This window comes from Leucopleurus acutus (genome assembly GCF_964270905.1).
Source record: "Leucopleurus acutus genome assembly, chromosome: 20".
Classification (NCBI taxonomy): domain Eukaryota; kingdom Metazoa; phylum Chordata; class Mammalia; order Artiodactyla; family Delphinidae; genus Leucopleurus; species Leucopleurus acutus.
The window spans coordinates 19,963,263-19,990,223 of record NC_139162.1 but is presented as its reverse complement, the minus strand read 5'-3'; the positions used below and the strand labels follow the sequence as shown (position 1 = coordinate 19,990,223).

The following is a 26,961-nucleotide window of genomic DNA, read 5'->3' as shown; positions in this document are numbered from 1 at the left end:
AGTGTTCAAGCAGTCTTATTCATAATATCCAAAGAGCAGAAACAACCCAAATGTCCATCAACTGATGAAAGGATAAACAAATGTGGAATATCTACACATTAGAATATTACTCAGCCATAAAAGAATAATGAAGTACTGATAGATACACAGCATGGATGAACCTTGAAAACATTATGCTAAGTGACAGAATCCAGTCACAAAAGACCAAATATTGTTTGATTCCATTTACAGAAGATGTCCAGAAAAGGCAAATCCATAGAGACAGAAAGAAGATTCCTGGTTGCCAGGGGCTGGGGGCGGAAGAGAACCGGAAGTGACTGCTCATGGGGTACTGGGTTTCTTTTGGGGTGATGTAAATGTTCTGGGATTAGATAACGGTGATTGATGCACAACTTTGTGAATATACTAAAAAAAAAAAAGAAACTAAATAAAGGTTCTTACATATATAAAATTCTAGAAAAATCCCAACAAATCTATACTGACAGAATCCAGATCGTCAGTTGCCTGGGGAGGGGAGATAGGCAGGGGATACAAAGGGGCATAAGACAAGTTTGGGGGGTGATAAATATGTTCAATATTTTGATTGTGGTGATGTTTTCACAAATGTATATGTATGTCAAATACTGTCAAACTGTATACCTTAAACATATGCAATTTATTGTATACCAATTATGCCTCAATAAAACTTTTAAAAAATAAATAAAGCTCAATAACGCTTTTTTTTTTTTTAAGAGAGGTAACTCTATTGTTGTTGTTTGTCACGGAGAAGATGATATTTGGATTGAACTTCAGGAAGCTGGAAGGACTAGAGTTTCTTTGGGAGGTGGAATTCCAGGCAGTAGGATGGCACGTGCAAAGGCCCTGTGGCCCGACAGAGCCCTGTGCGTGTAGGCAACTCACTCCCCCAGCACAGCTGGAGCTGAAGGGTGAGAAGCAGGACTGCAGCGGGCAGCAGGGCCTTGAATACCCAGCTGAGGAACTTGGACCTTGTCCCAAAGAGCAAAAGATGTTGGTCATCAGGCAGGAACTGGCACCAAACAGCAGGCTAGTGAAAACACGGGGTGGGGGGGTGGGGGGGTGAGACTATGCATGACCCTCCCAGAGTGAGGGAGTCCCAGAGCTGAGGCCCTGCAGCGCTGGCCTACAGGGTGGGAGCCTCCCTTGTCACCAAGGGAGTCTAAACCCTCCAAACCCCACCACCCTAACCCCAGTCTTCCCTCACTCCAGCCAACGACCACCGTGTGTTTCCTGTGAGTGACCACAGCCAGGACTCAAAAGCAGAAGGAAACTTTCCCAGAAGTACAAACAGAGTGGGAGGACCTGCTCTCAGAAGTGGTCCTTCAGCCCAAGGCAGGGGAATCCCTGATGATGGCCAGATTCTCAGACACAAGGGGGTACAGAAACAGCCCAAGCCTTTGAAGAGCCGTCCATACAGACAAATAGACCCCCAGTTTCCTCCTCTCCGCTGGCAGGATTGCCACAGCCCCACCCTGCCCTCCCTGCCCGCAGGCTTGTTACAACTGTACGTAAACTGAGTAAACAGGCTCAGAGACAGCCCCGTGCCTGTGAGCGTGAGCCCCGGGGCTGGGGAGGGTTGACTTGGGCTGGGTAGAGTCTCTCGTTTCCCTCCTGGTTCTCAGTGGCATGGCAGGTGGATGAAGCTGGGGGACCCCCAAGACCTCCACCAGCTGTGATCAGTTCCCCCCAGTCTGCCCTGAGTTCTCCCTGGCAGCTTCCTTCCCCAAGACCAGCTCAGACCCCCCACCCCCGAGCTGGACTGTGCCCAGAAGATCTGCCTCACAGGCCACAGGGGGCAGGGTCTGGAGACAGCTGAGGGGCCTGGAGAAGGGCCAGAGCCCTGTTTGCCCCATCAAGAGGCAGGATCAAGCGGCTCCTGACCCACCTTCCTGCCCCACAGATGGCAAAGCCTCCGATCCATTGTTCTCTGGGACACTCGATGCAGGACGCAAGCAACGCGGGGCCCAGAGGTAGGAAGTCCTGGCTTCCGTGTAGCAAGCTCTCTGCCAGACTCAGGCTTGCCCTCCAATCAGGGAGGAAGGGCCCTTGGTCCCATCCTGCCACTCCCGGCTCGCTGGGCCACCCTGGAGCAAGGCCTTGACCTCTCTGGGCTTCTGCAGGAGATGAGGGTGCACAAGGCTTGGTCAACAGGGTAACAGAGACAGATGATTCCAGATCATGGAGGAGAAAGGGGCTGCCCCCAGGCCTGGCCCTCCTCTGGCCCAGCTGTACCCCTCAGCCCACCTGTGCACCCACACACATACATGGTCACATCAATGCGGGCGTCTTACATGGTCCACGCAAGCTCTGGCACGTGCACGTGTCGCCACACGGCTGCCAAACAAACGCCGCGCACATGCAGAGGCCGCGCTCACACCCTCACACGTGCGCCCCCCACCATCAACCTCTCTGTGGCGTCACTGTCATGACTAACGTTGATCGAGTGGCTACTGTATGACAGAGACAGCTCTGTGCACTTTACTTGAACCTCCTCAATGACTCCTTCCAGCAACCCCACGAGGAAGGCACGCAATCACTCCCATTTTACAGAACGGGAAACTGAGGCACCAAAGGTGCGTCCAGGATCAGCGGGACAGTAAGCAGCAGGTGTGCCCGGGATCTCCACCCTCACGTCAGGCTGCTCCTGGGCACCCCTCGGCCCCGAGCTCCAACACCGCTGCCTAACAGCCTGCCCGGATGTGGTGGGAGAAAAGTGAGAAACATCTGGGAAAGTGCTGTGCAGATAAGGTATTGTTCTCACTGTCGGGAATTCAATCCCCGTTCAATCGGTCCCTTCCTGGCCAAGGAAAGGCCTCACTTAGTCCAGCTCCAGCAACTGTACACTCAACAGCCACAGCTTGTGGCTCCCCAGCCTGGCCAGAGACCACCAGACTGGACGGGGCGAATCACCTAAAATTCAGGGCTCCTCAGGGCCCGCCCGGTGAGAGGTCCCCCGGGGTCCCCAGTGTGGCTTGAAAGGCCCCGGCCGCCTGGCTTCACTCCAGCCAGTCCCTGATTTCCCCCTCCCAGGAGCTCAACGCTTCCACCCAGGCAATGGCCTCTCCTTCCCAAACAGGCCTCTGTGCCTCTGACCTTGCTGTTCTCTCTTCCTGGCCAGTCCTTCCTCTTGCCCTGCCCATCTTCTGGCAGCTCCCCAGGCTACCTCCTCCAAGCACCCCCAGCACAAGGCACACACCTCTGTCGCCAACCTGGCTCCACCAGTGGTCTGACACATCGAAAGCGGGGACCCAGCCCGGTCACCTCTGCGTCCCCCATGCCCACCTCAGAGCTAGACAACGCCTGCACATCATGAAATGTATTTTTTAAAATAATAAACAAGCACAAAACACTATCAAACAATGACATGTTGCCTGGAGTAGGATGATGATGTAGAGTGAGCACTCAACTGGGAACTGGAAGACGAGGGTTGGAATCCTGGCTCCGCTGCTCAGGAGCTGTGTGACCTTGGGCAAGTTACTCAGCTTCTCTGAGCCTCAGCTCCCTCATCAGGGAAATGGGAATATGAATAGTACCTACACTTGTCAGGGCTGTAGTGAGGAACCGTTATATAAGAGGGGAGGAGCCCAGTAGGCTTTGGAACTGAATGAGTGGGGTACACGTGAGATGGGATCTTTCCAAGGGGCAAGATGCTTTCCAGAATGGGAGTTTAGCAGGGCTGGATGGAGGGGTGGTGCTGGGTTGGGCTAACAGAGGTAGGAAGGAAGAGCATCCTGGGTGCAAGGGAAATCGTGCAACTCGGGTTGTGACTTGAGCCCCAAGGGCCGGGACTCGAACCCAGCCAAAACCCAGACTAGGACTTGAACCCATGTTCTTTGAACTGAGATCACACACCACCTGGTCTCAGGACTCAATGAAGCTCAGGTTCTTGATGTCTCATTGCAGAAAGAATTCAGTGAGAGACAAAGTGGTAGGTAAGAAGCGGATTTCTTTAGAGAGAAACACACTCCACAGACTGTGGGCCATCTCAGTTTTTATAGGGGTGGGCACTTTCATAGGTTAAGGAGTGGGAGTATTGCAGCTATTTTGGGGAAGGGTTGGGGATTTCCAGGAATTAGGTCACTGCCCACTTTTTGACCTTTATGGTCAGCCTTGGACGGAACTGTCATGGCGCCTGTGGGTGTGTTACAACGAGCATATACTGAGGGCTCAAGGTCAGTGGAAGTCAACTTGTCCGCCACCTTGGACCTATTTGGTTCTAAACAGTTTATGTCGTGTCCTTGGGCTATGTCATCCTTTCAAAGGTTGTGCCCTGGCCCCTTCCCTCCTGTTTCACAAGGACAGCACAGGCAAAGGCCCGGAGGCAGGCGGCAGCAGCAGCTCAGCCTAAGGTGGGCCTGGGGTGTTCAGCAGGGCTCAGCACGTTCGCGGGAGCCCCGGCTTGAGGTGGGCAGTGCCGCCCTGGGCTAGCTACTCAGTGCTGTAAAAGGGGCAAGGCCATACGCCCCCTCAAGGTCGCCCTGCGTATTAAAAATAAGGCTCAGGGTTCCCCTGGTGGCGCAGTGGTTGAGAGTCCACCTGCCGATGCTGGGGACACGGGTTCGTGCCCTGGTCCGGGAAGATCCCACATACCGCAGAGCGGCTAGGCCAATGAGCCATGGCCACTGAGCCTGCGCGTCCGGAGCCTGTGCTCCGCAACGGGAGAAGCCACAACAGTGAGAGGCCCGCGTACTGCAAAAAAAATAAAAATAAAAAAATAAGGCTCAGAGCCTGGGCCAGGAAAGACACATAATAGGTTGGTGACTGTAATTAAGTCCACCCCAGTCTCAGAGTTTATCAAGGGACAGCCTCTTTCACCTCCCTGGGTTCCCGCCCCCAGCAGGGCTGAGAGGCTGACTGACTGATTCAGTGCCTCCTTGAAGCCTCTGAGAAAAGGACCCACTATGTGCTGGAATATACCACCGACCACAGCTACACTCGCCCCATGCCCGGGTCTGTCTCAACGTGCCGGCGACTCATGCACCCACTCATCCATGCTCTCATTCGCTCATTCATTCGTTCAATGACCACGGCTCTGGGCCCACCCTGAGCTCAGCTGTGAGTGCCCAGAGGTGAGCCCAGCCCAGCCCCTGCTTGGAGCAGCGCTCCCTGCTCCTCGCGGAGCCACAGCTGAAGGTGAGACTCCTCCCCTGTCCCTCCTCCCTCCTGAGCCCCTGCAGGCTACCCTACACCGACCCCCCACTTCTGTTTCCTCGGGAGGTTGTGTTCACTGCCCTCTCCACAGCCAGGGGGCGTTCCCCAAATCCCCGCTGCACCAAAGGCCAAAGTGCTTTCCTTTCGTCTAAAACTCACACAGCGCCCTGCACTCAGGCTCACGGGTAACACAGCCCTCTCCTGCCCACCCCACGCCCGCCCCCAGTGGGCAGCCTGGGAGCCCAGGGCACTCAACTGTCCCCTCTGTCCCCCCAGCCCAGGGAAAGTCTGAGCCTCAGGTACCCACACTCCTCATCAACTGCAGGTTTCGACCAATTATCTGGAGAAAAGAGGAAGGAGATGAAAAATATTTCAGCCACCAAATCAAGCTATGGACAGAACCACGGGGTATATCCCAGGCACTTCCACAGGGGCATCCCCACTTAACATCCCTGCGTGTTCTGCGACACTATGTGCTGTGCTCACGCTCTCTGCCAGGGCTTTGCCTACAGGTGCGGGGCCACCCCGCGCAGGGGTGAAGAGCCCTGCACACCCACACACCCCCTGCAGAAGTTGCAGATCGGATCCACAGTGGGCTGGCTGCCCTTCTAGGAGCCCACGGTTTCAAGTCCACGTTTATGGAGCGCTCCCCCCGTGCTGTGCGCCCACCAGGAACAGACACGCAAAGGAGACACACTCCAGGTGCAGGGAAGAGAGAGAAGCAGATGAGCGAGGTGGTGGGCCGTGAAGGGGGTCTGTGTAAAAGGCTTCAGGGGCCCGGAGGAGGGAGCGGAATGGCAGAGGAGAGGGCGGAGGAGACAAGCTCTGGGGGGAGCAGGGGATGGGGGCCCTGCAGGCAGGTGAGGGGGGCAGAGGAAGCAGCCCAGTGAGCGGAAGAGTGTGGGCAAAGACCCGGCGGCCCGGCTTCCCTGTGCCATCCTCAGGCCTCCCACACTGTGGGGAAGAAGGAACGGGATCGCTTGCTGAGAAGCCCCTGCTGTGCGCCAGGCAGGAAAGCTCGGCGGGTGAGGAGGTGGCCTCTGGACACAGAGGCCTGGCTGGGAATTTCCAGTCCACCACTGACAAGCTCTGTGATCTTGGGAGCACTTAGTTCCCAGGCTATGTTTCCCCATCTGTATAATGGGAAAAACAACAGAACCCTCCCCCAGGGCTGTCCTGAGGATTGAAAGGGGTGTCCCACGGAGGGAGAGCTCCCAGGCCAGGGTCCTCCAATGTGAGCGTGCAAACACATGGCCTAGGAGCTACATACGTGTAGGTCTCAGGGTTCCATTGCCAGCCATTCTGCCTCTGCCGCCCTGCTGGGGCCTAGGAATCTGCATTTCAACACACGCTCCCCAGATGATTCTGAGACAGGTGGCCAGAGGACCACACTTTGAGAAATACCTATTCAACGCATGTGTGCTGTTACGATCATTTATTTTCATTGTCTCATCTGCTGCTCCAACAGCCCTGCAAAGTCTGAACTGGTGACTCATTTCACAGGTGAGGAAAGGGGCTCAGCGCGGCAAGCTCCAGGTCACACAGCCAGTGATAAGCCGGCATAGAACCTGCACCGGGTCTGTCCACCCCCAAGCCTGAACCCCGCCCAGCAAGATGTCGTAGGGCCCCCTCCCTGGTCAACTTATGTGCGGCAGAGGCCTTGTTATCACACTCCCCAGCCCACCCACACCGCCTCCATTGTCACTTCCCCCTCCAGCTACTAATCAGGTCCCGCAGACCATCCCGTTTCCTGCCGGCCCTCGGGCTGCCTCCTTTGCCCCTGATGGTACCTTCCTGGCCTTGTGTCCTCCCGTCACCTCCTCTGCCTCCAGAGGGGTTGGAATCGGGGCTGGGCAGTGGCAGAAATCGGGCAGGAGACCCTGAAGGGATCCTCAGGGGCACAAGCTTCCCTCCGTGGCCTGGACTACCTCTCTGTGGAGGCCCCATTCCCAACCCCCGGGGCACACGCCCGGATGACCAGCCCCTTGTTTACTAATGACAGGAACAGCGGGGTTTCAGGGCAGAGTCAACTTCCTCCCAGACTGAGATCACAAAGGGATGGTGCCAGGACAAACCCCATCCCTGTCTGCCACCAGGACTGAGTCTGAGACCCAGCAGGAAGTGATGCCCGGGCCTGGACCCAACCTCACGGGCACACAGACCACAAGGGCAGGCAGTCGGCACAGGCGGGTGTGAGAAGTCAGGCTGAGGCACGAGGGACGGAGCCCTGAGCTGGTCCTGGCTTCTCTGTGGCCACCCCACCCCCTGGCAGGAGAAGGCAGAGTTAATCCTGTTGGAGAAAAAAGTGCTGAGCTTTTGTTTGTTCATTCCACGAACAGCCAGTGATGTGCGGCTTCCCGCGCAGAGGCCCGCCTCAGGACCATCCTCCCTCCAGCGTCGTCTGCCTTCCCTGCTGCTGGAGTCCCCTCAGCACACAAACATGCCAGCACTGCTTTAAAACAAAACCTAAAAGCCGCCCATCTCTCTGCTCCATTCACTGCGAGTCTGGGGGAAGGAGCCGGGATCACACGCCTCTATTTCCTGATCCCCCTGCACCAGCCGCCACCCCCCTCAGTCCCTCATGTCTACTCCTTTCCCTTTAACGTGCTCTGGTCACAGCCATCAATGACCTCCGACTTCCAGATCCAGTGGTCAAGTCTCAGTGCTCACCTTTCCCAGGCTGACCCAGCCTACACCCCTGGCTTCCCTCCTTCCTCCCTGGGCTCTCTCCTAAGGAATCTGCAAATCTCAGAGGCCCGGGGCCTCCCTCCCTGTAAGCTCGTCCGCTGCCAAGGCCTCAGGTGCCAGCCATACGCTCAGGGCTTCCTCCAGGCTGGGCTCAGCAGGGCTCAGCTCCAAACTCACCTCCAGGCTGAGTGTCTCCACCTGTATCCACCCTGTCTCCCACTGTATCCACTGAATCCACCCCCGTCCCCAACTGTATCCACCTATATCCAACTATCTACCTCCATCTCCAGCTGCCAATCTGACATGGCCACTTGGGTGTCTAAGAGCCATCTCAAACTCAACATGCCTGGAACAGGGAAATCTTTATCTTCCCCTCCCCCAAAATACCCTCCCACTCCGTTCCCCATCTCCACACCAGCGTCCACTGACTTAGTGCCCCTGGGCAAGGCTCTCTCACTCTCAGGTCTCTGTTTGCCCAGCTGTATAAGAGGACCAGTTCGGGACTTCCCAGCCATTCATCCATCCATGGAAAAACAGGGGCAACTAGTCAAAGATTTCCACTACCTGCCCTGGGAGATTCCCAATCAGCTGGACTGGGGTGGGGCCCCGGTATCTGCAGTTTGTAAAACCTCCTCTTGTAACTCTCGTGATTCACAGACTCTGAGCGGCTTCTGCCCACAGCTTCTTGGCTCTAACGGTCCCTGGTCCTGCCTTCAGCTTCCCCATCTTCCACGCCCCTCTTGGACTCTTGTCTATCTCAACAGCCATGTGAGGCTGAGGTTATATTATCCCCATTTTACAGAAGAGGAAACTGAGGCGGGGGTGGAGGTGCATGACTGGCCCATCAGGCACCTGGCTCTGCCTGATATTCCTAAACCCAGACGGCGCACCCTTAACCCCCAACACCCAGGCTGGCACCTTACAGCTGGAAGCCAGGCCCACGCCCACCGGAAGTCAATCCAGTTCGCAGACCCAGGAGCTGCAGCCTGTTCCCATCTCCTACCCACCCCACCGCAGGGGCCCCTGAGGCCTCCCCAGCCACTGCAAAGTCTGCCCCTCCCCCAGCATGTCATGGAGTCACCTGGGAAAATCTGGCTCTGGGCCCAGGGTGACCCAGGCTGGATTTCTGGCTGTGCTACGCCCCAGCTGAGTAGACAAGCACCTTAAACTTGCTGAGTTTCAGTGTCATGAGCTATAAAGTGGGGGTGACGGCACCTGCCCTCGGGGTCACAAGGAAGATGAACGAAGCCCCTCGGCAGGTGCTGGGCTCAAAGCCCCAGAGCTGAGGCCTGGGGTTGGGGCCCGAGTTAAGCGTCCCGGCCAAGTCCAGGGCTAGGCCTCCATGGGGACAGCCCAGCTGGGCCGAGGGGGCCGCCCACCACGGGGCCTGCCTCTCTGCAGCCAGCCCGGCCCTCACAAACGAACAATAACAGGAAACCATCCTTGGTGGGGGTGGGGGGGTGCACATGGGCCAGGGCCAGCTGGAAAACCTGAAGGGGCGGCGGCCAGGCCTCCCTCACCGCCGGGTGGGGCTCCCCTCCAGAGGCTGTTGGCCGAGCTCTGCACAGTTCCACGGCACGCTCAGCCCCGGCCGGACAGCCAGACGGAACGGACACACCTCTCAGCCCACAGGCAAGGTGAGTGAGGGTCCCTGACTTCCCCATGCGTAGAATGGTCATCATCGGCTCCCAGGGAAACGCCACTCCTCGGGGTAGACTGGGTCTCCTGGCTCACAACAGAGCTGGGAAAGGTGCGCCCGGGGCTGGTGCCGCGGACACGAAGGGATGTTCTCGGGGAAGGGGCGAGCTCGGCTCTCCCACAGGTAGACTCCCAGACTCAAGGGCCCACTGGCTTCTGTGGGTGCTGGGCTCAGATGCTAAGAGGGCAGGATTCCGCCTGAGTCGCCCAGCATGCCAGGGGCAGAGGACTGGCACCCGAGTGGTGCCCCTTCCCCCATGAGAGAGGATTTACCACGGATGACATCATCCCATCCCCTCGAAGGCTCTGTGCTGGGATTGGGAGAGGAGCCCTGGAAGGGGAGCTTGGAGCCTCGCCCCTCCCTGTCAGCCACTGCCCCCATTTTCAGTACAGGCAAGCTGAGGCTTGACTCTGGGCACCTGAGGCCCTACCTGTGGAATCCCCTCCCCTCCTTCCCCAGACACCGTAGGGGCCGGTTACGAGCTGCGGAAGCTGTAGTTTTTCTCCCCCAAAACCGAGGTACCCGTAGATTGGGGCCCAAGGGACCCAGCAGCCCTCATAATTTTAGAGAAGTTCCCCCCAAAGACTTGGAGGCAGGCGGTCTAGGGTGAGAGCCGTCCTGGATACAAATCCCAGCTCTACCACTCGCTTCCCGCGTGACTTTGGGAAAATTACTCAGTGTCTCCCAAACTCAGTTTGCTTCTCTGAACAACGGAGATAGCGATTCTTTTTGCGGTTCATCATGAGAGCTGGAAATGATGTCTACAGAAGGTTCTGAAGCACTGGAGCTCACTACTTTATATCACCAGCAAGCCAATGAATTAGATACAGCCTTTCTCCATTTCTCAGTTGAGGCAACTGAGATTTGGAGCAAGAACTCGTACCCCAAAGCCCAGGCTCTTTCCAGAACCATGCAGCTTCTCATGTGCCAGCCTCCTCATCTGTAAACTGGAAGAAAGGGTCTTTTCATGAGGCAATTAAAGGAAGCGATATACACACTTGGTACCGGGAACGGATCGTAGGAGGGGAGCTTTGAGAAATCACAGCTGAATTTACCTGCCACCCAGAGCTGACCATGGCTTGAGTGTCACAAAGGTTTTGACCCCTGAGGTCGGTCCGTCCCCAGTAGGTGAGAGATGCGTCAGCTCATCCTCCAGCGAGCTCTCTGGGCAGCTACTCCACGCCAAGCACTGTGCTTGTTCCTCACCCCCACCCCACGGACATTTCTGCCATGGGTGGTGGGCAGACAGGATCCTGACAGGAGACGAAGGGCATTCCAGGGGAGGCAGGGAGCCTGGGCAGCTCATTGGACCTGGAGAGGCCAGTGCAGCCAGGTTTTCAGAGCAGGGAGTGGCAGGAGGGCCAGTGATGCAGAAGGCCATGAGTAAGTAGCAGGACCGAGAATTTTGGTTCATCGTCAGGCGATGGGGAACAGCGGGACCCTCCCATCTGGCCTGAGTCCAGCCATGTGTGGGTGCCAGCCTGGAGGTGATCAAGGGGCCCAGGAGCTTCTGCGCCCCCAGGCAGCCCTGCTAATTCTGGCTTCCAGTGGTGAGGGGGTAGGCGAGGGGCCCACTGGCCTTGCAGGGGTTAAGCTGCCCACCCTGCAGTCTAGACCTGAGCGATTGTGCTGCTGAACAAGGGCCGGACATGGGAGCAGGAAGCTGGAGGGGCCATGCTTATTTTCTCCCATAGCTGGATGACTCACAGCTCTGCTGCTGCCTCGGGGATACACAGTGGACACACTGGCCACTAGCTCAGGGAAAAAAATCTTGAGCCCCTTGCCCATGGGATCCATCCCTTACTACTTCCATCACCTCTCTGCACCCCCTCGGCATCCCTGAAGCTACTAAAAGAATTCCCATTTGACAGACACGACCACAGAGTCTGAGAGAAGCTGGGCAGCCAGTCCAAGGTCGCACAGTTACTATGAGGTGAAAGCAGGATATGAATGAGGCCAGCCCCTTCTGACCCCACTGCCCTGTCACACTCCATAGGGAAGCCTGGAGAGGGGAGAAGCCGGGGAGGACTGAACCTGACAGTTCAAGCCACAGAAGCAGGCACCAGGATGAGCCAGGAGCCCAATGGTCCTGGGGGAGGAATGTTCTAGGAGACAACTGCTGCCCTCAGTAGCTTGGCTTCTGGCTGGAGAGATACTGACAAGCCCATCGTAACCCAGATCCAAGCTGATGTTGGGTGGAGAAATCACAGAAGACTCCCTGGAGGAAGAGCAGGAGCCCCAGAGGATGCTGGGAGGTCTTGGGTCTGCTCTCTGAGCTTCAGTCTTCTAATTTCTCTAGGGCAAGGGATGGACCACATAGTCTCTAAACTCATTCAGGGACCTCCAGATTGTCTGCCACAGCATAACGATCAGATTCTGGCAGGAGCAGACACTGGGAGGAGGGGGAAGGAGGGCCCATGGGGCTGGGCCAGGAAGGCAGTGAATGAGATTTCCTTCTAGAGGAGAACAGACAGGAGCAGGAGGTGGGCCCAGGGCAGAACCAGGAAATGAGGTCAGCTGTGAGTCGGCCAGTCAAGCCCACAGCTGCCAGGCCAGGCTGAGTGGGTAGAGACACCCACACATTTACTAAGCACCTACTGTGTGCTGGGCTTTGTACCCATGATCTCATTCGATCCTCCATTAGAGATGAGGAAGCTAGAGCTCAGAGAGGGCAAGGAATGGGCCTAAGGCCACACAGCTCATGAGCAAACAGGCAAGTGTGTGAGACTTGTTGCCGCCAATGACTGCCTCAGAGCCCCAGGCCGAGTCAGAAAGCCCAGAGGAGGCTGGAAAAGGCTCTCCCAAGGGTGGGTTTTCTCTCCTTCAAGCTTTGAGCTGCCCCATTAGGAGATAAGGGAATGACCCAGAGCCCCCAGGACAAATTTGTTTCGAATCGTACACTAGGTCTGGTGAATTGGTTGTATCTAGCTCAAAGACTGTATTGAGGATTCAGGGGCTGAGTTCAAGTTCGGTGAGAAACGAACACTGTAACTGATTAGTGATGTCTGCCGTGAGTATGTGAATGGCAACCCGTGATCTCTGTTTTGTCAGCCCTACCTTCGGAAGCCCCGTGCACACGGGTGTATGTTCATCAGGGACCCATAAGAAGGATAATCTGACTGTCCTCAAAGGATCAAAATCCTAATGGTGGTGTGCCTGACAAAGTGATGGGCCATTAGAGATGCTGTATGGTGACAGGAGGAGCTTCTCTGAGTTCTATCAACCACTGTATGTGCTCTGACCACCCAAGGTGTTGTAGGCAGATCTGTGCAGATTTGTTTTAAATCCTCTGAGGAAGGAGGCAAGGAGTGCAAGATCAGAGCTGGAGACCGAGGCAGGCTGACAGACAGCAGTAGGGACACGGACACCTCAAGGTCCTCTGGGCCTTGAGTTCACGCCGCTGGTTGCCAGGATGAAGTGGATGCCTGGTCAGAGACACTCGCGCCAGCAGGCAGAGGCTGCGCTGGAGCGGGAGCCAATCAGAAGACCTTGTGGGGGGTATGGACTGGGGCTTGAAGAGAAGCAGAGCATTCGCCCAGGGGCCACAGCAAGGAAGGGCATTCGGGCAGAGGGAACAGCCTGTGTATTCCATAAATGTCCAGTTCTCCTCGAGGCTGGGTGGGGCAGGGAGGTGAGGGAGAGGAGAGCCAGAGGGGTGGGCAGAGACACTCCGTGCTGGGTCTTGAATGCTGGCTCAGGAGCTAGGCTTCACCCTGCAGGGTGTGGGGAGCCAGGGAGGAGCGGTCAGCAGGGGAGCAGCGTGGGCAGCTCTGAGGGGAGCCGAGGGAGGGAGGCTGTTGGCAGAACCCGAGGGGAGATGATCGGGTCTGGGACCCGCAAGAGCAGGTCACAGGGCTGAACTGAACCCCAAACCAGGAAAAAGCCCCAAGGGGCCAGCTCATAGCTGCCCGGCCCCACAGCTCCTGGGGACTCACCCTTCATCCTCCCAATGCCGGTGATTCCTGAACGAGTTTGGGGGTCACTGGCTCCAACCTCGACCCCAGACTGAGGCTCGAGGTGTGGAGTGGGAGGGCGGTGGGAGAGCCGCCCAGGGCCACACAGGGGGCAGGGGCTCTAGCGCCCTCACCCCCACCCCTGAAGGTTCTGGGCCTCTTCTCCCACCTCCTGGCCCCTCATCCCTGACCCAGGGCCTCTGGGCTGCAGCCCAGAGCCTGCAGGAGGCTGGGCTGGGACTGAGCGTCCAGTCCACCCTCCGCGGCTTTGCCTGGGGCTGGGCTCTGCTGCTAGGTCTTGTCCTAGCTGCTGGCGGGCGTGCTGGGCGGGAGAGGGGCCAGCCCCGCAGAGAGGAGACTCTTCGGGGGACAGGGGTGTGTGCTTGTGTAGGCAGCACGTTTGTGTGTCCGTGTGGCCTGAGGATGTCATGTGTGTATCCCTGACCTGGAGTCTTCCTCTACCCCACCCCCAACGGCCCTCCAGTCTGCTCAATAAACGCCAGACTTAGCCCCTAAAACCTAAGGCTTGAACAGGGTCGGGGCAGAACCATCCCGGCCGGGAGCGTTTGCCATGCTGCCCGCTGAGCGGCTCCCAGCTGGTCCAGGCTTCCGAGCGTCTATTTAACTACAAAAGGAGGAGCCCCAACCCACCCCCCTTCCATCTCCCTCTGGGTCCCCCTGGCTCCTTCTTTTAAAGAGCACAGAGCTGAGCGGACCTCACAGCCCCTTTGAAAAGGCCAAACACCAATGACAGAGGGGGTCCTGAGAAACAGACCAAAGGGAGTTTTGCCTACTGTCTCACAGCAGATCAGAGAGAGGCAGGATTCACTGCTGGGCTGAGACCCTCCGAGAAATCAGGGTCCTCCCCTCTCTGCCCTCTCACATCTTCCTCTACGCCTCCATCAAAGCACCACAATTTGAAACTGTTTTTTATGAAGTGGTTAATGTCTCTACACAAGGGTGCAGCCTGTGTAGGCTCCCCACTTGTAGTTCAGTACCTGGCACATAGTAGGTGCTCAATAAATGTTTGTTGAATGACTGTATAACCTCCAGGCTCTAGAGAGGGCTTCAGAGAAGTGGTGACATGTGACCTAAGTCCAGGCAGAGGTGAGAGAACGGCAAGTGCAAAGGCCAGAAGCTGTGACCAGGCCTGGTGGGTGTTACCATCCCACAGGCTGGGGCTCCTCTTCGAGGCTCACCAAGCAACAGCCCCCCTTTTTTTTTCAATTTTTAAATGTATTTATTTATTTTGGCTGGACTGCGCAGCATGCGAGATCCTAGTTCCCCCAACCAGGGACTGAACCGGCGCCCCCTGCAGTGGAAGCGTGGAGTCCCAACCACTGGACCGCACCCTTGAGACCCAGACAGGGAACTGGAGAGGAGCAGAGGCACACAACCTCTCCAGCCCCCGCCAACCTGGCTCAGCTTTCAGAGCCAGTCCTCAGGCCCAACCCAGGCATCTAGTTCTGAGCTCAGCGGTCCCACCCACTGTAGACACAGACCCAAACCCAGGAGTTCTCCAAGGCCTTGCCCTCTGATCCGGGCATGACTGAGCCCAGCCATCCCCCAGATGCTCCGAGGTTCCTCTGCCCCTTCTCCTGGGCTCCATGCCCATTACCAGGGGCCTGGGCCACACTCTGTCCTCTCATTTTGGGCTCCCTGGACCTTCCCAGACTGACCGAGGGCACAGAGGGCCCACCCTCATCCATCCGTCCATTTGGAGCTGCCCTGAAAGCCTCTAACACAGCCCCAGGAACCAAGCATCATCACGGATCCTGGGTAACAGGGACACGGGCCAGCACCTGGCCTCCGGGTGCCCAGCACCTGGCCTCCGGGTGCCCCGCAGGCACGTCTGAGCTGTGGAGCGAATCCCCTCCCCCTCATGTCTGCTGTCAGGAAAGGCCCCAGGGCTACTCAGCTGGGCATTTCTGAGCACAGAAATCAATTCCAAGATCCTCAGGCCCACTACACATCTGTGGTACCGCAAACCCACCAGCAGCGGCCTGATCTCTCCAAAAACGTGGTGAGAGTAACCAAGAGACAAGACTCCTACTTATAGGAAAGTAAAGGGCTAAAATAAACCTGACCCCAGCTGCGCTCTGATCACACCTCCAGAGGTGTGGCCAAGGGAAATTCTGTTCCAGCTGTGGGTCCAGCAAATCCTGCCGGCTGACTTCCTCTCCAACAGCAGGAGGAGGAGGAACTATTTTTCGATAAAACCCTTCCTCTTGGCCCCCATTTATGTGGACAAATTTCTAACACAAAAGGCAAAAGACACAAATAAACATGGCTTTTCAGATGGAAAAGTCCCTCAGGACCCTCTGAGATTGGGTGTAGAAGGAGCCCAGGATTTAGAAAAAGATAAATCTGGGTGAGGGTTCCAGATCTACCACTTACGAGGTGTTTGTGTCTGAGCCTCAGTTTCTTCCTCTGTGAAATGGGGATGATAATTCCTACATCCTGAGGACGTGTGAAAACTAAATGAGATTTCATCTATGCAAGCCAAACATGGAGAACAGCTGCTTATTATTACTATTATTACTACCATTATTATTATTATTACATGTTAATGTCACCGCAGAAATAGAGAGAGAGTCGCATGATGGAAAGGCACTATCCGGGGTGAAAGGCAGCCTAAGTTCAAATCCTGGCTCAACCACTCGCCGCTGTGTGACCCAGCAGGGCTCACTCCACCTCTCTGAGCCTCATCTGCAAAATGGGATCACTGACAACTACCTGGCAGTTTGCAAGATTTAAGTGAGATAAGGTTTCAGTGTGCCACTGAGGAGGCGTTTCAAAGAAGAGACTTTATGAAGGAAACACTTACAGAGCTGTGAGCTCAGTCAAGGGAACAAACGGGATGCTGAGTCCTGCAGAAACCAGCAGCAGACCACCGCAGGACCAAAGGGACAAAGAGGAGGGAAGGGTGTTTCCCGAACCCAGTGAGGGACGGATGGGAGCCATAGAAGCTACCGGGATGGGGAGGTGCAGCCACAGCAGTACAAATGAACCAGAGCAGACAGCAGCAGGGAGGAAGTACCCCAACTTTTCTCCTCCCATCCTCAGATGCCTGCTAGAGCCCCCATTGGCCAAACACCAGAACCCCGCGCCTGTAGGCCAAGGGTCAGTCCCCTTGATACAGAGCAGAGGTCAGGGGAGGGGTGGGAGAGTAGATTCAGCAGGGTGGGGACCTGCAAATCCCCCAACCAGATGGTTGGGTGTTCAGGAACAAGAATGGTAAGCTAACTACTCAGTAGAGCAAAACAGAGTGTCGGCGAGGATTCGTACATGCTTGGTTTTATTCTTAGCTACTTTTTTGGCCATGTTACAAATGTTTTTTTTTAATTCAGGCCTGAAAACAACCCTGAGAGGTAGACACTAGTGTTCCCATTGTACAGATGATGAGACTGAGGCTCAGAGAGGCAAAGAGTCTCGCGCACAGTCACAGAGCGGCAAAGCAGCGCAACTGACGTTCTCTAAACCACAGACCCTGCAATCACAGCCGTCACCCTGCTCTGTGTGAACCCAAAGAGGAGAGAGCCATGTGTCAGGTGTGGCTGGGCCTTGGGGAAAAGGGAAGATGTAGACAGGGCAGGGAGAAAGCCATTCTCCAGGAAGGGAAGGAAGCTGTGATTTGAGCCCAGCAATGGGACCTGGGTGTCAACCCTGGGACCAGCCCCAGGCAGTGCTGCAGTGGAAGATGCCCAGGGATGCATGAGATGCAAGGTGAGGACCAGGGATGGCTCCCCAGAGGAGGACATTTGGGCTTAATCCTGGATGACAAGTTCATGAGACAGAGAAAGAGGAAAGACCTATGGGGCTGTCCTGGGCCGCTTCTCCTCCCTCGCTACCTGCCCTCCTTCATGCTCCAGCCTCACAGTTTGAGCACCAGCCCTGAGAAGGGACCGTCTGTAAGCTGCCTCAGCCCCACCTTCTCCCGCACTCCAGGCCAGGTCTCCGGCAGCTGCTGGCCATGGCCACAGAGACGTTTCATAGCAACTCCAACCTGACACAGCCCACACAGACCTTTTGGTACCACTACCCGTCTTCCGAACCTCAGCAAAGCCCTGCCCCCGCCAACTGCTCAGGCCAAAGACTCGAGAGCCATCCTAGATTCCTCTCCATCCCTCACCCCCTACATTCCATTCACAGCAAGTCCTGTTAACTCCACCTGGAAAACACATCCCATGGCCACGCACCTCTACACCTGGTCTGGGCCACCATCAACTCTCGCCTGGATGACAGTGACCTCCCCTGCTGGTCTCCCCTCTCTCCCAGCCCGTCTCCTCACCTCAGCCAGGGATCTCTTCAAATCAGATCATGTCACCTTCCCTCGTGCTTAGGAAAAAGCTCTCTCTAGGCTGCCCTGTGCAACCCAACTGCATTAGTTTCCTCCAGCTGCTGCAACAAACCACCCCAAAGGTGGCTGGCGTGAAACAACACCGATTTATTTAGTTACTATAGTTCTGGAGGTCTGAAGTCCGAAATGCGTTTCGGTGGGTGAGAATCAGGACTGTTTCCTTCTAGAGCCTCTAGGGGAGAATCTATTTCCGTGCCTTTTTTGACTTCCAGAGGCCACCCCCGTTCCTTGGCCTGGGGCCCCGCAGCACCCCAACCTCTGTTTCCATCATCACGTCTCCTTTCTCCTGATTCTGACCCTCCTGCCTTCATCTTTTAAGGACGCTGTCTATCCACATAGTCCAGGATAATCTCCCTATTTCAAGATCCTTAACTTAATCCTATCTGCTGAAAGTCCTTTGCCAGGGAAGGTAATATTCACAGGTTCCAGGGGTGAAGACGTGGACACCTTTGGGGGGCTGTCACTCAGCCTACCACCCCGACCTGGTCCCCTCTTCTGGAGCCCCCATTGCTCATCTGACCCAAGGGCCTTCTTTTGGCTCTTCAAACAAACGAACCGTTTTTCTACCTCAGGGACTTTGCACTTGCTGATCCTTCTGCCTGGAATACCCTCCCTTCCCCTGGCATTCCTAGGGCTGACACTCCGAGGTTGGCATGAGTATCATCTCTCTGAAAGGCCTCCCTGGCCTTGAAGTCTCAGCCAGCTGCCCCCTCGCCCTCTGCTGTGTCCCCCAGTGTAATTCCCTGAGAGCCTCTCATCAGCAGCTGATGCTTTTCCCCATGTACTTATTTTCCTGGGGTTCCCACGACAGCGTGCACTCCCCGGGGACAGGTCCTGTCTGTCCCGCTCACTGCTGCACCCCAAAGCCTAGCACACAGTGGATGCTCAATACGCAGCCGCTCAGGGTGCGGCCTCCTATCTTGTCCTGCCCAGGGGCTTGAGAACTTCTCTCTCCCCGTTTCTCAGTTTCACTTCTATTTGTTTTACTTTTTCATTTTTTGAGTCACTTCTCACTTGAGGGAGGAAGAAGGGAGCAAGACATGCAGTTCCTTTCGAGGCAAAGAAGGAAATGACCCACCGGGCCTGAGCCCAGCGAGGCTGGCCAGGGGTCACAGCTGCCACCTCCCCTGAGTCAGGACCAGCTTCCTGGCAGAACTCTCAGCTCCCTGAGCCTTTGTTCACTGCCTTCCTCCGGCCCAGAGCAGCTGCCCTTTTCACAGCCCACCTCAAAGGGCACCAGGTCTCCTCCAGTCTGACCACCTCATTGAGGACTGAGGGAACTGGGACCGGAGGCCTTCCCAGGCACATGGCACCTGCGTTCCAGGCCCGGCTAATGCTCTGTCCCAGCCAAACCCTGCGAGCCCACTTCTGCCTGGGCCAGCAGCCGGGGGCCACAGGGATGCTGGATGCTAAGGTCAGCAGGCCCAGAGGCCAGTCTGCACACACACCCCCGGCCCTCACTGAGGACAGCCTGGCGCCAGTGTCTCAGAGGAAATGTTACTAGAGTTTAGAAACCTCCTGTGCTGTGCAGAATCCAGCTTCTCCCCGCGGCCAGGGCGGGCGACAGCCAGGGAGGTGGCCTCCCACCCAGCACCCAGTGGGCCCCTGCCTCTCTCCAGGCAGGAGCCCTGATTCTGACTCCCACTCCCACCCACCAGCCTTCTTCCTCTGAACCATCCCAGGAGCCACAGGTCAGTGACACAGGGACCAGCAAGGGTAGATTGATGGGGTCAAGGGCTGAGAGGGCATAGTGACAGCCGAGGTCACAGCCTCCACCCACCCTGGGGCAGTGAGACAAGCCCTCTTCCTTCTGGAATTCAGGATGAAGCCGGGCCCTGATCTCTGGGTGACCCCAGATCCCCATCCAGGTTGATCCCATGTCCCAAGGGCTGCCTTCATGGGGGCAATCACATGGCGTCTTGTGCTTAAAAGGACCCCATGCTGGGTTTCACATTCTTCCGTCTCTGTCCTGAAATTCTTCGTAACTTTTGAGAAAAGGACCCCATGTTTCCATTCTATACTACGCCCCACAAACTACGAAACTGGTCCTGCGAGCCCAGCCTCTCTACCCACCACCCCATCCCACCCCTGTTCTCGTGACAGCTCCTAAGCTAATCACCAACTGTGAGCGTTGCGTCTGGTGAGGGCCTGGCCCTCTAGGTCACCACATTTGGGTTTCTTAAGAGCCTTCTGAAGACAACATCAAAGCAACGCTGCCCCAGGGGCTCTCGGACTAGCCGGGGGGCATGTTTGTTCAGAGGAGCCTTTAAATCCCACCACGCAGCAGCTGCTAGGTCAAGAGAGGGCAGTAGGAAGAAGCATGAACTTTGGGGCCAGGCCGACTTGGTTTGAGTTTGACTCTGAGGCTTCCCGTTACTAAACCTCTCTCTTCCTCTGCTCATCTATAAAGTGAGGGCCCCAGTTATACCCACCTTCTGGCTTACTGGGAGGATTAAGTGTGATAACACAGATAAAGTGCTTGGAAGAGTGTCAGGCATTCAATAGTTATTGATGTTTATTTTTTGGTACCTATTATACTTATTGATGACACTTATTGATAAATGTCAGCGGCTGAGGTCAGACACCTGGGCTGTATTCTCAGCCTCACCATTTACTCCACCATGAACTTAACTTCTCTGTGCCTCAGTTTCCCCGTCTGTAAAATCCAAGCTGGGTGTCCACCGCACAAGGCTTTGGGAGCTACCATCCACATCAGCATTGCTCTCTCCTCCAGGAAACCTTCCCTACAGCTCTCCTCTAGCCTCCCCTGTCGTCCATGCTTGCTTGCCCAATAGCACATGTGACCCTTAAGTAGGAATTGTTTCTGTGTCTGGCTTCCCCTCCCAGACTAGGAGCTCCACGGGGGGCAGGAAGAGGGTGTGGTTCTGCTAGTCTGAGCAGAGAGTGAAGGATGAAGGGTTAAACAGTTCAGTGCTCCCCGGGAGATGCTCGCACCCCACATTCCCTGATGGTCTCTCTCCTCGTCCCTCAGAGCCGTCCGTCCCGGGAAGATGCAGGTGTTCGTGATGCTGCTGGCTGCAGGGGGCACCTGCCTGGGCCTGCTAGCTGCAGCGGCCGTCAACCCTGACCAACCCAACCCCCCCAGCTCGCTGCCCATTCACCGGCGCCAGAAGAGAGACTGGATCTGGAACCAGATGCACATCGATGAAGAGAAAAACGGCTCACTGCCCCACTATGTGGGCAAGGTAAGTCTCAGGCCCCAGAGCGGGAGAGGCGTGCCGTGGTGGTGGTGATGATAAAGGCAGTGACAGGTGCTGTGGTGGTTGCAGGGATGGGGATGATCGTTGCGAGGGTGATGGTAATAGTGGGAGAGATGGTGGAGGTGGCAGATGTCATGGTGGTGGTGACTATGGTGATAGCCAAGGAGAAGGTGGTGGTGGTAACAGCGGTGGTGGTGGTGATGACGATGATGATCGTGGAGGTGGAGGTGGTGGTGGTGGTGGTGGAAGTAATGGTGAGCACAATGGTTCATCTTTCTCACAGACTTTGGCCTATGGAGTGAGTATCACTGGCAGAAGGGCCACTCCGTGCACAAGCTAAGGAGGGCAGCCTAGCGTGGGGGCTCAGGGCTCAGGGCAGGACCCGCCAAGGCTGCCATTAACTGTGCGCATCTGAGAGGTCTGGAAGACCTGAGCAGACTTCTACAGGACTGTGCTGGTGACACGGCTCATCGTCCAGGCCACGGTTTGCCATCTCTAGTCGAGGCCTTTGAACCTCCTCAGAAAGCCCTGTCTCTCAGGGTGTTTTGCCCTAGCATCTAGGGCGTTATGAGCTCCAGATCCTAGGACACCCATAACAAGGCACTTGACCCAAGCCTGCCCTCCAGGGCGGTGACTACGACTCTAAACCCTCATTTCATCCCATTTAAAACGTGTCCATCCTCAGTCACCTTCCTAGAGCTTGGAGCTAATCTGAGGGACTAATGAACTATCTTCCTGTGTCAGAAGGTCGCTGAGGTCAAAACCGTACACTCTAATTGAAAGGAATGGCTCTAGGGGCTTCCCTGGTGACGCAGTGGTTGAGAGTCCGCCTGCCAATGCAGGCAGGGGACACAGGTTCGTGCCCCGGTCCGGGAAGATCCCACATGCCGCGGAGCGGCTGGGCCCGTGAGCCATGGCCGCTGAGCCTGCGCGTCCGGAGCCTGTGCTCCGCAACGGGAGAGGCCACAACAGTGAGAGGCCGTGTACCACAAAAAAAAAAAAAAAAGAAAGGAATGGCTCTAGTGGTGGAATTTCACACACAATGACAGGGAGACGGATTAGGGGATTAGGTATTTCAAGAGTTTTCAGTGAGGAGAAAAATTCCTTTCCAGTGCTTTAAAATCTCACCACGTCAGTTTCTTGGAAGCTAAGCAGGGTCAGCTAAAGAAAGATCAGTGTACCGGTGAGAGGAATTATGTTCCCAAGCACAAGGCTGGGCTCTGGGACATGGTCAGGGGGCAAAGACAGACATGGTCCACACCCTCACGGAGCTTGTGGTCTAAAACAGGGGCTGGCCACATGTAAATCAGTGAAGTTAGAACACTCCCTCACACCATACACAAAAACAAACTCAAAATGGTTTAAAGACTTAAATATAAGACATGATACCATAAAACTCCTAGAAGAGAACATAGGCAAAACATTCTCTGACATTAATCACAGCAATGTTTTCTTAGGTCAGTCTCCCAAGGCAAAAGAAATAAAAGTAAAAATAAACAAACGGGACCTAATCAAACTTATAAGCTTTTGCACAGCAAAGGAAACCATAAACCAAATAAAAAGACAACCTATAGACTGGGAGAAAATATCTGCAAACGATGTGACTGACAAGGGCTTAATTTCCAAAATATATGAACAGCTCATATAGCTCAGTATCAAGAAAACAAACAACCCAATCAAAAATGGGCAGAAGACCTAAACAAACACTTCTCCAAAGAAGCCATACAGATGGCCAACAAGCACATGAAAAGATGCTCCACACCGCTATTAGAGAAATGCAAATCAAAACCACAATGAGGTATCACCTCACAGCAGTCAGAATGGCCATGATTAAAAAGTCTACAAATAACAAATGCTGGAGAGGGAGTGGAAAAAAGGGAACCCTCCTACACTGTCAGTGGGATTGTAAATTTGTGCAGCCACTATGGAAAACAGTATGAAGGTTCCTTAAAAAACTAAAAATAGAACTACCATATGAGCCAGCAATCCCACTCCTGGGCATATATCCAGAAAATATGAAAATTCTAATTCAAAAAGATACACGAACCCCAATGTTCATAGCAGCACTATTTACAATAGCCAAGACGTGGAAGCAACCTAAGTGTCCACCAACAGATGAATGCGTAAAGAAGGTGTGGTACCTATAAATAATGGAATATTACTCAGCCATAAAAAAGCATGAAATCTTGCCATTTAGAGCAACATGGATGGACCTAGAGGTTATCATACTAAGTGAAGTAAGTCAGACAGAGAAAGACAAATATCATATGATACCTCTTATATGTCAAATCTAAAAACATGATACAAATGAACTTATTTACAAAACAGAAACAGACTCACAGACATAGAAAACAAACTTACGATTATCAAAGGGGAAAGCAGGGGAGGGATAAATTAGGAGTTTGGGATTAACGTATACATACTACTATATATAAAACAGATAATCAACAAGGACCTACTGCATAGCACAGGGATCTATATTCCGTAGGTTGTAATAACCTATAATGGAAAAGATGTATACACACACACACATATACATCACTTTGCTGTACACAAGAAACTAACACAACACTGTAAATCAACTATACTTCAATTAAATAAATAAATACATAAATAGGGGCTGGTAGAACTGCCCCGCCATGCGGTTTTGTAAATAAAGTTTTATTGGAACAGAGCCACGCCGTGCACTTAACAAATGGTCGTGGTTGCTTTCATGCTACAATGGCAGATTTGAGTAATTGTCCCAAAGACCATATGATCCACAAAGTCGAAAATTTTTACTATCTGGCCCTTTACAGAAACAGTTTGCCCACCCTGGTCTAAAAGGGCAGCATGTATCAGACAAAGAACCCCACACATGCTGGAGATGGGGGAGCCCTATGGTTATAGAGAATCAGGCCAGAAAGGACCCCTAGATGGGGAAGGGTCAAGTCTGGCCTCAGGACCAGAAATGCCATGGCAGCTGGCGGTGGAGCCAGCTGGGGAATCTACACTCACAGCCCTGCCCACGGCCCTCTCCACTGCTCACCGTGCTCAGGCCTCCTCTGGCCACCAAGAATGGCTGGGAAATTCAGATCCTTCAGTCTGGCCACTCAGAGGGGAAGGCGCTTGCCCAGGGTCACACAGTGAAACCAGGATAGAGCCCTAGGAAAGCACAGGGTTCCTGACTCCCAACACCGATGTGAACTCTGTGCCCTAGAGGAAAATACCATCGGCCCATCTGCTCCTTCCCAAGGGGGTGAGCGTGCCGTGAATCAGCCTCCAGAGAGAACGACTGCCCCCCAACGAATACCCACGGGCTGAGTCAGGGACAGTCAGCAAGCAGGGCCGCCGGCGTGCCGCCCAGCCCGGACACGGCGGGCCTCGGACGGCTCGCCCGAAGGCCTCTGCGCAGCACGAAGAGCCTCGGGCCTGCCGTCCCCTGCCAACAGCGTGCACTTGGCACCTGGCGTGGGGACAGAGGGTCCCGTGCAGTCCCCACCCTGGGAAGAAGCACGGTGTCTGGGAGAGGCAAGGACAGGGCTCCAAGGATCTCCTCCTGGCTCCAAAGACATCATCGGAGGGAAGGAAGTCCCTGTTTACCAAGATCAGAGCCAGGAGCCTTTGTTTACAGAGCTGTTTGCCGGACAATGGGAGCGGAGTGGCCTTCTGAATCCACAGACAGGGGTCAGCAGAGCTTTTGGCATTAAGATGTCATATCCAAATATAGGGATAAGTTAAAAAAGGGGAGGCCCCCCCCCAAACCTATAACCTCAGTCTGTCTAATCGTGAGGAAAACATCGGACAAATTCCAATAGGGGGCATCCTACAAAACACCCAACCAGCACTCCTCAAAACTCTCACGGTCGTCGAGAACAAGCAGAGCCTCACGGACAAAGAAAACAAACTTATGGTTACCAAAGAGGATAGTGAGGGGAGTGGGATTAACATCTACACACTACTATATATAAACTAGGCAAACAACAAGGGCCTACCATACATCACAGAGAACTATACTCAGGATCTTGCAATAATTTATAATGGAAAAGAATCTGAAAAAGAATATATATGTGTATTTGTATATATATATATACATATATATATATATAACTGAATCACTTTACTGTACGCTTGAAACTAACACAACATTGTAAATAAAGTATATTTCAATTAAAAAAAAAAAAGAACCATGGAGAATCTGAGAAACTGTCCCCGCCAAGAGTAACTTAAAGGAACATGACAGCTAGAGGTAATGTGGCATCCTGGGTGGGATCCTCAAACAGAAAAAGGACATTAGGTAAAAACTACGGAAATCTGCACAAAATATGAACTTCAGTTAATAATAATATATCAATATCGGTGCATTAATTACGACAAATGTATCATACTAATGTAAGGTGTTAATAACAGGGAAATTGGGCACAGGATGTATGGGAACTCTCTGTACTATCACCTCAATTTTTCTATAAATCTGGAACAGTTCTAAAATATAAAGTCTATTTGAGAAAAGTTGGAGGGAAGGAAAACAGAAACTCATATCCAAATGAAGTCTTCTTAACACTAGTTATTTGATGATACTGAGAAATTATCAAAGATGTTTAGGTGTGAGTCAAATGCAATCTCAGACAGAATTCCAGTGACAGATCAAAGCTGACTCACGCCCCCTTGCTACCCCTGCCCACATGAATCCTAATGCACCCACCAGAACCAGGTTTGGAATGACCATCCTACCCTAAGCCTGAGTAACTCATACAGGGCCCCAGACTGTCCCTCCTTCTTGACCCCCACTGTCCTCCCGCCCAAGTCACAGGTTCCGGCGCTGGCGCATCACTTCTTGCCTCCTGCCCATCTGTTCATCGTATGTCCCGGCCACTGGGCTTCGGGACCTCCCCACGAACCATCTGCCCCTGCACACCCGCAGCCCTGCTCCAGGATGCTTCTTCACTACCTCCAGCTACAGCCTCACCTCTCTCCCGCCCCGCCCACCAAGGGCTCACTCCCTGTCCCCACTTCCTCACCTCCCAGACTCTTCTCTAAAGCCCTGTCACGCGGGAGCTTCCCTGGTGGCGCAGTGGTTGAGAGTCCGCCTGCCGATGCAGGGGACGCGGGTTCGTGCCCCGGTCCGGGAAGATCCCACATGCCGCGGAGCGGCTGGGCCCGTGAGCCATGGCCGCTGAGCCTGCGCGTCCAGAGCCTGTGCTCCGCAACGGGAGAGGCCACAACAGTGAGAGGCCCGCGGACCGCAAAAAAAAAAAATAATAATAATAATAATAAAGCCCTGTCATCCGGCTTCTCGATCCACCACCCCTAACGCTGCTCTCACCAAGGGCTCCGATGACTGCACCGCTGCTAAGCCTAGGGATGCTTTCCAGACCTCGTGGGACCTGACCACACCCATCTTGATGCTCCCTCTTCTGTCCTGAGACCCCACTCTCTCTCGGGTTCTCCTCCAGCCTTTCTGATGCAACACCTTCACTCAAGGCTCTTGTTCCAACTGACCCTTAAATGCTGCCCTCCCTCACAATCTCAGCCTCTGCTGCTTCAAACCCGGCCCTGAGGGAAAGAGCGGGGTCTGGACTATCTTTATGCTCCCAGGCTGGCACCTTGCAGGCATCTGGTTTTTTTCTTTTACTTTATTGAACTCTATTTTTTGAACATCCTAACCACCTATGGGAGGACCATTAGACATGTATGAAACATGATTAGCTTATGTTCCTAACAGCCTCTGCTTCCAAGATTCCATAAATGAAATGTTCAGCAATTCTAAACTTCTAATATCCTTTAATGTAGGCATCTAGTGTGAATAACAACTCGCATTTATTGAGCGCCTGTGCAAATTGCTTTACACACATTATTTTCCAAGTCTTATTCCTAAGGACACTAATAGTATGT

At 54.4% G+C, this 26,961-nt stretch overlaps 1 protein-coding gene across 1 annotated transcript in view; it reads left to right on the top strand.

Annotated features, from left to right (window-relative positions):
- Positions 1 to 11,712: 11,712 nt before the first annotated feature.
- The window catches only part of CDH5 (cadherin 5), a 32,351-nt gene continuing 17,102 nt past the window's right edge, over positions 11,713 to 26,961 (top strand). The window contains exons 1-2 of the mRNA XM_082863581.1: positions 11,713 to 11,818; positions 20,862 to 21,075. Coding sequence (XP_082719707.1) covers positions 11,745 to 11,818; positions 20,862 to 21,075 — 288 coding nt within the window. The 5' untranslated portion in view covers positions 11,713 to 11,744. The remainder of the gene's footprint in view (positions 11,819 to 20,861; positions 21,076 to 26,961) is intronic.